General features: G+C 37.3%; 1 protein-coding gene across 1 annotated transcript; it reads right to left on the bottom strand.

Moving 5' to 3' along the window:
- Nucleotides 1-4,873: 4,873 nt before the first annotated feature.
- gda (guanine deaminase) lies at nt 4,874-12,774 on the bottom strand. Its single transcript, XM_041999868.1, has 14 exons — nt 12,587-12,774; nt 11,721-11,809; nt 11,210-11,381; nt 10,942-11,029; nt 8,198-8,303; nt 7,653-7,680; nt 7,443-7,550; nt 7,160-7,267; nt 6,943-7,040; nt 6,612-6,679; nt 6,224-6,370; nt 5,564-5,682; nt 5,447-5,474; nt 4,874-5,355 (listed from the first exon to the last, which is right to left on the bottom strand). Exons 1-14 carry the CDS (start codon nt 12,713-12,715, stop codon nt 5,279-5,281), a joined length of 1,365 nt encoding a protein of 454 aa, XP_041855802.1. The 5' UTR covers nt 12,716-12,774; the 3' UTR covers nt 4,874-5,278.
- Between the last annotated feature and the right edge of the window lie 631 nt (nt 12,775-13,405).

Here is a 13,405-nt window from a genome sequence, read left to right as displayed (position 1 = left end):
GTTTTTTCCTTCTTCTTCTTATTATTATTCTTCTTAAAAGTAAATCGCATTTTAGGGGACCTGAACATGCGTGAAAACGCGCCTAATTTTGCGTACCCCCCCAAAGGAATGCGTAAATTTACGTATTTTGGGGTGCTCGGGACTGTTCGGGCAAAATTGAACGAGAGCGCCACCTATTTATGATGCCCCGCCACTGCATGTCATCAATCTTTATGAAAATCGCTACATACATTTGAAATGCTCGGGCGAACAAAAAATCCTCTTGGAGCAAAGCCCGAAAAACCAACATGAAGTCGGCCATTTGAGGTCAAAGTCGCCATTTTGGTGTTTTACTGACATTGTCAAAATCTATCTCCTCCTACAGATTTTATCATATCGCCACCAAAATGGCTCAGGATGTTCAGAAGGCATGTGTCTTTAAAAGTTATTGAAAGTTTTCTAATAGGAGAAAGGGCATGGAGGGGGCGGGGTCTCAAAGTTTGACGTCTCGCCATGAAAAACGAAAGTGATATAACTTCCACATAATACAATATATCTGAACCAAAATGGCCATGTATGATGCCAGTCCCATCCTGAACACATCTACATGTCAATATTTGGGTTATGAATTGGCCACGCCCCCTGGCAACAGGAAGTCATGGTTTTTACTCAGAGAGTCACTTATTTGAGGTTTTGGACACAGCCAGGTCCAAACTGGGTCACACAGCAGAAAACAAGTTGGTGATGATATCTGGTGAAAACTATTGGTCTACGCTGCAGGGCGAGACCGTGGCGTCATGGCGAACTTCGATAAGATGCCATGACATCATTAATCAGTATAAATCCCTCAATTCTGGTCCAATCCCCATCAGACTTGCAGAGATTAATCAGGGTCCAGCCCTGAACATATCCCTACAACCAATTCCAGACCAGCCCTAAGCCCCGCCCACTTCCAACAGGAAGTGCTTTTTTTCAGACGCCGGGGTCCATCTCCTCAAGAATGAAACTTACACACTTGAAAGTGCTTCACAACAGGTCAAACCCTTTCATGATACCACAATAAAAATCTCAAGTTCCTTCGCCAAACGTAACCATGGCGAATAGTGGTCCGACGCCATCAAACAGGAAGTACTTGTAACTGACCCATTGTACTGCTGATCTCCACCAAACCTGACAGGAAGGACAGCGGTCAGGCCAGGACCTCAGCCACATTGACATATGCTGGAAAAATTGCAATACGGCTCTATAGCGCCCCCTACAAATATTTAATTGATCATATCTGCCCACTACATTGAGCGATATTGCTGAAATCCAGTATATTGATAGAACTTGGAAGGATGTACCAAAAAGCCTCTTGGACCTATATGATAACTTCAACAGGAAGTCGGCCATTTTGAAAAAAGTGTCATTTCTGGGGTCATTTTTGCATGTTTCTTTGCCTTGCATTTGAATGAACTCCTCCTACAGATTTTATCGTATTTACCTCAAACTCAATCTGAACACTCCAGAGGCATGTGTGGTTAAAAGTTATTGAAAATTTTCTAATAGGAGGTGGCGTTCAGCTGCGGCGCCTCATCAAGTTTTGATGTTTCGCCATCAAGCACGGAATTCATTATTTCTGACATACAACACTCAGTCTCCGCCAAACTGCCCATGTTTCACTTCAGTTCCATGCCGACTACATCTACATGTCCAGATGTTGTCATCTGGGCATTGCTCAACGCTGCACGGTGACACCGTGGTGCCATGACAAGCTTGGATAAGACGCCATGACATCATTAATCATTATAAATCCCTCAATTTTCATCCAATCAATATGACACTTACAGTGATTAATCAGGGTCTGCTCCTGAACAGATACATGTTACTACTTCTGGTCTTGGCCTAAGCCCCGCCCACTTGAAACAGGAAGTGCCTTTGTCAGACACCGGGGTCCCTCTTTTTAGGAATGAATCTCACAAACTCAAAAGTGCTTCAGATCAGGTCAAACCCTTTCATGATACTACAGAAAAAACCCTCAAGTTCCTTCGCCAAGCAAAACCATGGCGAATGGCGTCCACAGCCATTAAATAGGAAGTACTTCTAACTGACCCAATGTACTCCTGATCTCCACCAAACTTAGCAGGGAAGACACTGGTCAGGCCTAGAACTGAACTAAAAGGACATATGCTGGTAACTTGGCTCTATAGCGCCCCCTATAAATATTTAATCTATCAGATCCAACCACTGCTTTGACTGACATTGATGAAATGTGGCATATTTATATAACATGCCAGGACAAACAAAAAAGCCTCTATATTTCCTGATGTTGTCAACGCCATAGCCCCGCCCCCTTGGAATAGGAAGTCCCACCATTTTAACCCTTTATCCTCTGTAAAACTAATTCAAACTCATTAATGTCATCCTTCATGAACTCATGGTTGAAAATATGTCTGACTTCTCACAGCCTCGTGATTAAAATGGCTTCCTGTGATGGTTAAATCATTCGCCATGAAACAGGAAGTGGCTCTAACCCTGCTGTCAGTTGAGCAATTGAGCTGATATTTTCCTGTTCTCATTAGAGTTCCAACCTGAACATGGTTCTACATGAAAACAACTACAGTGCTACTTAGTGGCCACGTGGAATTTTCCTCTTGATGAAATCATGCTCCGGTTTTTGGGAATTTCACACAGTTTGTAAGAAACAAGGTCATGAATGCTTTAGATGTCATCACTGGACAGGCTGAGGTGCAAGTTGATCCTCTCATGAGGAAAATCACCTCTTGATGGAGATAAGCTCTGGAAGAATGGGAATATGGCTGTGGGGAAAAGCGGCCGTGCTGCAGGAGGCAGGTTGCCGGCTGATGGGGCGGTGCAATAGGCCGAAGCGGCGCCAGAGGTGCGAGGGCCTCCAACGCTGCTTGCAGCTTTAATTCTGTTCTGTATTTTGTGGGCCATGCAGCTTTTGTTCAGTATGGCCATTTGTATAATTTTTCTAGACTGTATTAACCAAGCTACTGTCATTAAATTAGTTAATCACGCCTGAAAATAAATGGTGTCTAAATTGAGAGGTTGCACAAGTGCCCTTCTTAAAATAAGTAATGTTGTTATTTCAACACGATTTAATGCAGAACATTTTTATAGCTTGTTATTGGTTTGTATTGGCTCAAAATTAGCTGTGATATTTTGTTAAGAAATAGCTAGATACCTCTGACTGGAGTTTAAACAAAATCCTTTCACATCTCAATTTTCTCCCACAGTCAAGCAATAAATCATACATCTGTAAACTCATTACTATCTCAACATCTCTGACAGATTGGTGGAAAACTAAGTGACTAACCCTAACTATAATCACTAGCACCAAATAAGCTCCCCCCACTATGGCACAATCCAACCTTCATGTTATAAAACAAACCAATTTGTTTTCCACATGGGAACAAAAGGGAATCACACATCTCCACCACTTATTTGCAAATAATCACCCTTTTGCAGGGTTGAGAGAAACCAATGGCTTCAATAACAACAACTAAAATTAAGAAAAACAAAACAAAACATCAGCCCATTAACAATTACACATTATAAGCACCTCATCTAACCTCATCTAGCTGAAGAACTCACCAAAATCAATAATCACAAAATACTCATTTCCAAATTATACATACTTATTTCCAGCTTGAATAGAATATTACTCCCAAACAACCAAAATGATCTGGTTCTCTACCCATCACTGATTTCTGGGCTCAAATCTGCAAAAACACCTACTCCAAGCCACCATCACCAACTTGCAGCTTTTACAATATTGTTATTCACAGAACTCACATCACCCCGAAGCAAAACATTAAAAATGGGACTGGCTAATAAGGATATCTGTCCACAATGCTCTTTAGGGAACATAGACAATTATTCTCGATTTGGCTCAGTCAGCCAGTTCACTCTGTATGGATCAGTTACAAAGACACTCTCCACCATCCTGAGCTCAGAGTCCCAGAATCGGTACTACTCTTGTCCTCTTGGCAACATCTACAAAGTAAAACATCATATCCCAAATAAGAGAGAAAAAAATGTTAGCTGCATTTTTTATAAAATAAAATTAATTTTCTGATACAAAATGTGCTTAATTACATGCAGTCCATCTTTTTCTTGGATAATAAATAAATAAATAAATAAATAAAACTTATTTTCTCAAAACAAAGAACTTTTTTTCTTTTTCTTTTCTTTTTTTTCTTTCTTTTTGCAGCGCATGAAAGAAATTAAATCTGTATTTAAATATTGTGTAATAAAAGATCAAAGAATGCAAAGAGGACTTAAACATAAATATGCTGCAACAAAACAAAAAGAACTTGTTTCAGGTATACATTTAATTTTTATTCAACAATCATTGAAAGACAGCTTGCAAAGACAACAAAACTTTGAATCACAAACTGATTTCCCTGATTAGGCACCAAAGGTTGCTTTTCACTGAATCAAACCTTAATATGAATTCTGAGGTGAATCAGGTAATTATTTTATAAATAAATTGTTAAATAAATTTACTTTTAACTCTGCAATCTGCTTCACACTGTACAATACCAAAAAAAGGACAGAAAAAAAGAAAACTGCTGGCAAGATAATACTAAAACATAGTATCATCGTGCGCCTCCGGCCGTTTAAAATACTTTATTTGCTGCATTTAGATGGAGTGTACAGTGAAATTTTTAATTAGTTATGATTATAAACTCAAGTCACTTCCAGACATTGACTCACAAAGCACTTTCCAGCAACTCAAGCATGAAAATGGGATCATCAAAACACTGCAGCTTCTCCACACTGAGCAGCACCAAGTCGTATCGTTATATGTTACATATATTTAAGGATAATAGTCACATTTAAATATAAACATGTGACTGAATGTATCTATATAGATGTGTTTTTTTCCTTTTACCACAGTATAAAGACCATAGCAATCTGCATTTGTATCTGTTATTTTAAATAGGTAGGTGTAAAAAAGACAGATGTTTATGTGAACAAAAAGGACAGTAAAAAAAGTACCTTATTTATTAGCTAAAGTTGGTGTACGAGAAAAAGGCATCTGGTTAACTGTTAGCAACAATTTGGTGAAAAGTGCAAATTTTACAGCACTTTCTAAGTCCCTTCTTTCCCCATTAAAAGCCCACAGGAGCAGCCTGAATAAAGTTTAGCTGACCTCAGGCTGCTATGAACTCCACTGACTTGCATCTTTTTACATCTAAGTCTGAAATATTTATTACCTTATTAAAATTCATTATTATTCCTTATCCTTAAAAAGAAAAAAAAAAAATCAGTCCATCTGATACTGAGCGATTTACTCTGATCCTGGCTCTGTGAACGGCACCACCTTCCTCCCAGCAACAAACACCTCCACAAGGTTACGATCATCACCTGTCAAAGAAAATTAAAAATGTTTAGTGACACACTTGAGAGACAATTCTTATAAATAATAAATAAAAACAGAAAAGAAAGTGACACTCACCTAGATTCAAAAACTTTTCCAAAAGAATCTGAAATTTAAATGATTGTGAATTAATATTGAAATAAAACTAGTATTCTTAAGTTTGATCTGCTTGTATCTAAACACCAAATGACCAACCTTTGGTTCCTCATGCTGAATCAGGTCGATGGGTCCACCAGGAGCAGCCACATTAACCCTCAGGGCATCAAAGTCTTTGCCCACTTCAAAGTTTCCTGTTTGATCGTCCAGGGACAGAGCTACCAACACAACACACATCGTAAAAAAAAAAAAAAACTAACAAAACAAAACAAAACAAAAACTCTTGTGACTCATATAGTATAAGATAGTTAATGATAAGAATTTGTAATCAGTAAAGAAAAAAAAACTACTTTAAAAAGAACATATCTGCTCTTTAGTTTTATAAAAAGAGGTAAAGATTATGTTCAGAGTGCAGGACATTGTATGTCATATTAGATCCATTTGCCTGTCTACAATATTCAGAAAAAGAGGGAACAATTAAAACAAAAGCGTCTGCTCTTCTTGAAAACCTGTTAGAATAAAGAGCTTGACCAGAGCACCGAGTGGTTGAATCCCATTGTTTTCCAACTGTGTGAAGAGTGTATCTGCACCTATAATTAGACTCTGCTTTCAAGTTATTACTGTATCATAGAAAATATATGTTTATGGTATGTGAAAAAAAAAACCCCACCAAAAGCACCACATTACTAACACATCGGGTGATCATTGTAAGTATCTGAGACTTAACAATGCTGTTTATAAGTGATTTTTATGTCTTACCTTGACTGCCACCCAGTGTGGCCAGCCTGAAAACCTCCTCAAAGGAGAGAGTTTTGTGTCCTGGGTTCTGGATGGTCAGGACTTTGGATGCATCAATAGCTTTCCTTACAGCATCAAGTACAGAAGAAGAGTAGCCCCCTGCTACATCTGAGGCAGCACAACAAGCAAACAAGTAAATGGGCATGATAATAAGCATTTACTGACATGCAGTATGCATGTGTAATTCTGGAAAAACTTGCACGTTTATAATAAAGTTTCAGATTTTCATCAATAATGTTTTCTACTGTTATAATACTATCATCTGGTTTGACCTGCGTGCATATCTCTATCACTCTTTAACACTAAAATGACTGTAAAACCAGATAACCTGTAAAACTTGAGTACACACCTGTTCCAAGTCCCACTTTCACTTTGTGATTCAGGACATTGCGGACATTTAACACACCACTGCACAACCTGGGTGAACCAAAATTAAAAAAAAAATGAGGTAAAAGAAACTAGAAAATTTATTTCATAATATCTGGTCAAGTAATAAATCCAGGATTAAAAGTATTCTGCTTCTTTTCTGAACTACATTCAAATAAATTTTATGCTCTAATTTCAGCTGTCAGGGTTTAGTGTACTGCACTGATTTTCACATCTGTGTTGTGCAATTTGTCATTGAACTTGTTTTAAAGGAATTGGGTTCCATTTATAGTAGTTTATGAGTAGAGACTCACGAAATGTTGGAATTGGGGCAGTGGGACAAAGAGGCTCCTGTCTCCCTGAACAGAGCCAACTCTTTATCACTGAGGTGGCAGCCATGGGCCATCACTGTCTGTGGAATCGCCGACATCACAAACAGTATCAGCATTTCTCTGCTTTTATGTTGGCTCTGACATTTCTGCACAAAAAATGTTTGGCTGGGTGCAGGTAGGGATGTGATCACATTCTCACCTTGTTTGTAAGCAGGTTGCATTTGTGATAAACATCTGTGTAAGATTCTGAGCCAGGAAACAGGTCCTTTACAAGCTCCACCTCCTCATTGTTTTCACTGATATGACTCTGGAAAAAAAGAAGAAAATGAGAACTTAGGAGACGTTTTGGACAACGAATGCCATATGATGCTGTATAATATTGTCATGTGTGTATCTATTTGTTAAAAAAAAACCTGTGGGTTCAAGATTAAAATGATCTCTGTGGAAACAGTCTCCTGGTTTGGTTGCCATAGTGAACTCACCTGAATGTGCAGGTTGTTATTCTTAGCAATTGCTCCCAGTTGTGTAAGGAGGGCTTCTGTGCAGGATGGAGCAAAACGGGGCGTCACCACTGGCTTCACTAAAGGATACTGTCACAAGAACAGCAATGTGAAGCAGTTTTGTCTTTCACCACTGGTTTATTTATTTACTTATTTTTAATTTGACGTGTTTACTACATCACACAATCTTACCTTTCTGTTCAACAGCTCTTTGATGAACCTTAGAAGAGCAAAACATTTATTGTTAATAAATCTACCCACATTTATATGCCCTACATTTTTACACCTGCAGTTCAAACTTAGCACAGTGGCTGTAGATGTCTCTGAGACTAATATGTTCCTCAGTTAGAAAGCACATTTAATTCCCTACAGAAAATCTTCTAAAAGTAAAAACAGCCTCCTCTCACACTGAGACCAACACACACTGAGTTAATCTACTGTAGCTAACGATGTTCTTTCAGGGGATTTCTTCCCTTGGAAGATGCTTTAAATCTGCCTGTCTCACTCAAACAAAATTTCTTGTAAATATACCATTACAGTTGTGTGATTTCCAAAGTATCAAATACATTGTACATGCTGTATGGATGGGGTCGGCACATGCTTCTGTGCCTTTCAGTCTTTAGATTTGTTTTGTATGATGATTTGAAAAAGCCTATTCATTTCATGAAACATTTCATAGTGAGTATGAAAATGATTGTTTTTCCACAACCGTACTCATTTAAACAGCTGACACCTACCGATAGGCTTCATCTTGAGACTCCTGGCTGGTTTCTTTGTAAAGCTTCACAGAGTTGTTTCTGTCCATACACACCTTGCCCACCAGTGCACGCTGGCCAAAGTCATCTGCAACCATCAGAAATGTTCAGTTATGTTCATTTAAAAGGTTCATCATTTTATTTAGGGGATCAACTAGATGGTTCTGCATGCAGAATTCTTTCTTTAAGGGAAAGGGCTAGTCTGCTCTGAGTGCTCATATGATGTATGATATGGTGGTGTTGATAATCAACAAAAGAAAAGACAGGACTACAAATAAGAAGCACTTTGAGCTGTGCATTAGCAGCACATTTTGGGTTTTGTAACAATAAAGATCTTCTATAAGCACAAAGAAAAAAACTATTGCACAGAAAAGAAAAGGGGACAGTATATGCTTTTTTAGCATAACAGTCAACATGGACACACCTCTGATGAAATCATACCATCATCATCATCATATGACAACTATGACCATCATTGTGATTTCAAGAACATTTTCTTATTGCAAAATGTAACAATATTTGCAATGCACTGTGTATGTGATAAAGTAAAATGAATAAATAAATAAATAACATAAAACAAAATAAAAGGAGGATAGAAGAAAAAAGTAAAAGAAATAAAAGAAAAAAATCATTTAAAATCGACTCTGGTAAAGTACTGACATTATGCATATCCATATTACTTAGTTGAGTATGTGTAAGTATAAATATGAATTGTAAATAAATCATTACTGTGATGGACTGGCGACCTGTCCAGGGTGTACCCTGCCTCTCACCTGCTAACTGCTGAGATCAGGACTGGTTGGACTAAGTGGCATAGAAAATGAATGAATGGATGAATGAATGAATGAATGAATATTAAATAGTAATGACATTATCAATATTGTCTATTAGCAAAAATAGTAATAATAATTATTATAATTAACTAGGCAGTAGCAATGACAATTACATTAATTATTATTTTTATTATTATTAAGAAGAAGAAGAAGAAGAAAAAGAAGAAGAAGAAGAAGAAGAAGGAGGAGAAGGAGAAGAAGAAGAAAAAGAAGAAGAAGAGGAAGAAGAAAAAGAAGAAGTATGTGGTTAAAACGTACGTATCCTATGGGCGTACCGGTTGATTGCACCAATTTCATAAACTTTTTAACTCACAAAGCTTTTCAATGACGGCTAAGCCCTGCAGCAAGCATAAGACCGAAGCCTGACACTGGGACAGCAAAGTGGAAAACAGTCTTAATGTTGTTAGTTATGTCAGTGTGTTTCCTGTCATGTCCCCCAGTCACAGCTGTATTTTTTCCATGGCCATGGAAATGCTCTCACACACATGATATGATTCATTTGTTAAGCTTTCAAATACTCCTGTTATCCAACCTTGTTCAATTTGAACAAACTTTTACCCATTCGGCTCCATTCACTAGTAACCTGAGAAGCGATACAACTGAGCTTTTCACAGCAGGTTTAATTATTATAACAGCAAAAGTACAGGTATAAGTGATGCCATCCAAAACCCCTGCAATCAGTACTTGAACCCTGGTATGGCCTACACTGACCAATTGGTATTCCTTACTGGAATGCCTAACAGAGCTGAGACAAACAAAAATGCTTTTCCAGTCATAACCAGTCAGTGTCTGCTGTAAAAGTATGCATAGTAACGAGTATATGACCAGCACATTGTCGAAGGGAGTCTTTATGCTGCTGTGACCAAGAACTTTGTGTAAATAAGCCAGAAAATGTGCATTTAGGTCAGATGTCCTTACAAGACTCTTGCATGGGCTTTGAAAGTAAACTGAATATTGTATACATAATGTTAAACACTTAATTAAACAAATCAACTCAAAATAAATAAAATTAAATGAAGCATTAGTGTGAGATGCTGTGCAAAGTACTGAAACATGAGTATGCACTCACATGTATGCTTATGTTAAACAGAAGGACCAGAACAGTACAAAGTTGAGGGATCATTGACCTCACTTACATAAAATGACTGTGTAAAGCTGCTAAAGCTGATGTTCAATTCACCTTGGTTGCATCATTACACATTTATGTGAGCATGTGCTCTGTATTATGCAATGTGGCACTGAAATGATAAGGACAAGGCATAAAGGTGAAGGGCCATTCTGATTTTAAAGACATATCAGCTGAGCAGAGAGTAAACACTGTAAAAGAAACTTAAATAGTTGTGCTTGAACTGATGGATTAATGTATCTTATCATATTCCTCACCACAGCCAAACAAAAGATGGGATCACAATTTGATCTGTGGCTTTGAATCTAAAAATGACTTTACAACTTAAAGATGTCAGATCAGACAGAATAATGAAGGGATGCTGTTTTTTATGCAACACACAACTATGGCAGTCTAATGTGAACCTTAAAGGGAACCCAAAAGCTTGAATGAAGGCATCTAGACTTCTTAATTTTGGTTCTTGTAAAAGTTTCCGTGACTGTTTTATCACACAACTCAGCGGTGACAAAAACTTAACCCACACACATAACCTCAACATCCCTTAATGTGCATACTTTGTTTTTACACATAAAAACTGGTAAGTGTGTTGAAACAGCTTCTGTTTCCAGTGTCTCCAAAGTTACAAAGAAGTCAACAACAAAGGAAATTATTCTCTCACAAAAGACATGACTCTTTGTTTGAGATTTGTTTGCTTTTTTTTTTTTTTACTTTAACATTGCATGCATGTAAATCTGCTCTGCTAAGTTTTTCTGTGTGTGTGTTCTTACTTGCAATCTGACCCAAGAGAAGTGAGGCATCTGTGTGAATGGTGGCAAAGTAGCATGCAGTAGTGGTTCCATTTCTCAGTGTTCTTTTCTGTAAATCAGTCATCAAATTTCAGGACTAACCCCATTCTGCAGTATCAAATGTGCTTTACTTAAAAAGTGCCACAAAGCCTAGTTTAACAACATGTCTCTAATTCCTAAACCACAACCTAATATAAAACAACAGTACAGATGATGTTGGACATATTTTTTAAGACGCAAGCAAACTCACCACTACTTGAGTGTAGACCTTCTTGGCAAACTCTAAGTCTTTGAAGCGAGACTCCACAGGGAAGGTGTAGGTGTTAAGCCACTGGAGTAAAGGCATGTCCAAGGCTGTACCAGCATAGCTGTACTGGGATGCGTGGATGTGGGTGTCTATCATTCCTGGCATAAAGAACTCACTGCAGTGCAGCAAAACATGAAACTAGTTTAAATAAATACATATTAAAACTATAATACACACACACACACACACACACACACACACACACACACACACACATATACATATACACACATATCTATCTATCTATCTCTCTCTCTCTCTCTCTCTATATATATATATATATATATATATACATTTACATTGTAAATTTACATTTATATTTATATACATATTTTATGTGTGAGATTTAAAAATATATTATCCAATAAATTTCTTATATACCTGTTTGTGCTTCAGTCTTTAAATATCACCAGTGTGTTACATGCAAGAGTAATTCATTTATTTATATGCTTACTGTTGTGCCAGCTGAATGACCTCAGATGGGCTGAATCCAAAGGTCTGAGAAAGTTTTTCTAACTCATAGCCTTCCCCAACGAAAGCAATCTGATGACAGAGTAGAAATCAGTGAAGAGTTAATGGTATAAAACACGATTACCAGAAAGTGTTTGCTTGGACTGTAGAGTAAACTCTCAGAGCAAATATTACACACATGTACGCATCAGAGGTAGAACATAACTAAGTACATTTACTCAAGTACTTTACCTAAATACAATTTTGATTAACTTTTACATAACTTATTAACTTCTTATTGACATTTTACAGGTAAATGTTTTTGAACTTTTGTTATTTTGCAGATTAAGAACCATTAATATAAAATTTGAATTAAATGCTAAATTATACCATGCTAATTAATATATCCAGCAATGTATATAGAGCTAACAAAATTAGCTTAAGCTGCAACATTAAGATGCTGGTAATAAATTTATAATTCAAAACCAATACTACTCATTATTTGAAAAAGGCTGTTCTAGTCAATGAGCATTAACTGCAAGTATATCTTAATATTTAGGAGTTTAAACGTTTCAATTTCACTTTCACTTGGAAGCTTTAACGTCAATCTGGCTTTTGTGTCTGAGGTTTTAGTAACAAAGTTGTCAAAGTCGCTCAGCAACGGCTTCTTTTAACTGTACAATAGGGAATTTACACAACAATCAGTAGTGAAATTAACATCTTGCGTAATATTTACAAAAAAAAATACAGTCAGAAAAGACGTTTAATTTAAACAGACATATTGCTTACCAGTCACTGTGAGACGACTTCGAAATATTCACAAACTTAGTTTTTTTTTTTCTTTTTAAGATACTTTAAAGTTCCACCAACCTTTCCCTCAGTATTCACCCCCAGGAGAGCATCCTCCAAGATCTGTAGCGCCGTTTTTGTGGTCGAGTGGAGAAATGTTCCCCTGTAGACGGACGCAACTGTAGTTCTGCATCTCTCAGAGTTTGCCATGATTCCACCAGATCAGTCTCAATTGAAAGGGTGAGGTACCTGCTGCAATAGAGCGGCTTATATGCCCGGGCAGGTCAGCACCACCCGCCAGGAGGCGCGCCTTCACCTGTCTGCCAAGACAATCTGCAGCCAATAGGAATACAGGGTGTGTGCTCGTGTGCGTGACACGCATCTCTTTAAAAATGTTTTTAGAACAATTCCCGGAACATGAACACATTTCCAGCTTTGAGTTTGGCATGCGTATAACAAATTTGTGCATGGATATCTGTTACGCTCCGCCTAGTTTTTTATCCGAGGAATGACGTCAGTGCTCTGTAGAGAACTAGAAAACTCTCAAAAGGATGCAATGATATGGTGCATTTTATTTTCTCAAAAAAGAAGAAAAAACAAATAAAAATAAATAAGGTATACTAACCTAGATTTTAATATGTCATTAAATGTCAAATATATTTTATACTGTTTTGCAGCCTAGTTCAGCACTAGATGTAAATTTCTATATTTATAGAGGTTTAAATGGTGAACTCTTTGAGTGCTTTAACTGGCTTAAAATTATATTTGTTGATATTTAAAATCAGAGATTTCAATGTGTAGGACAGATGTCTATATTTAGCCCTTAAAGAGTATACTCTTTACCAAACCAGATCATGTATGAAGATGGCAGCAGCAGGCCCATCTCTATGATCTATGATC

The sequence above is a fragment of the Melanotaenia boesemani genome, chromosome 11, assembly GCF_017639745.1.
Source record: "Melanotaenia boesemani isolate fMelBoe1 chromosome 11, fMelBoe1.pri, whole genome shotgun sequence".
NCBI classification, from domain to species: Eukaryota; Metazoa; Chordata; class Actinopteri; order Atheriniformes; family Melanotaeniidae; genus Melanotaenia; species Melanotaenia boesemani.
This window is presented reverse-complemented; position numbering and strand designations above follow the sequence as displayed.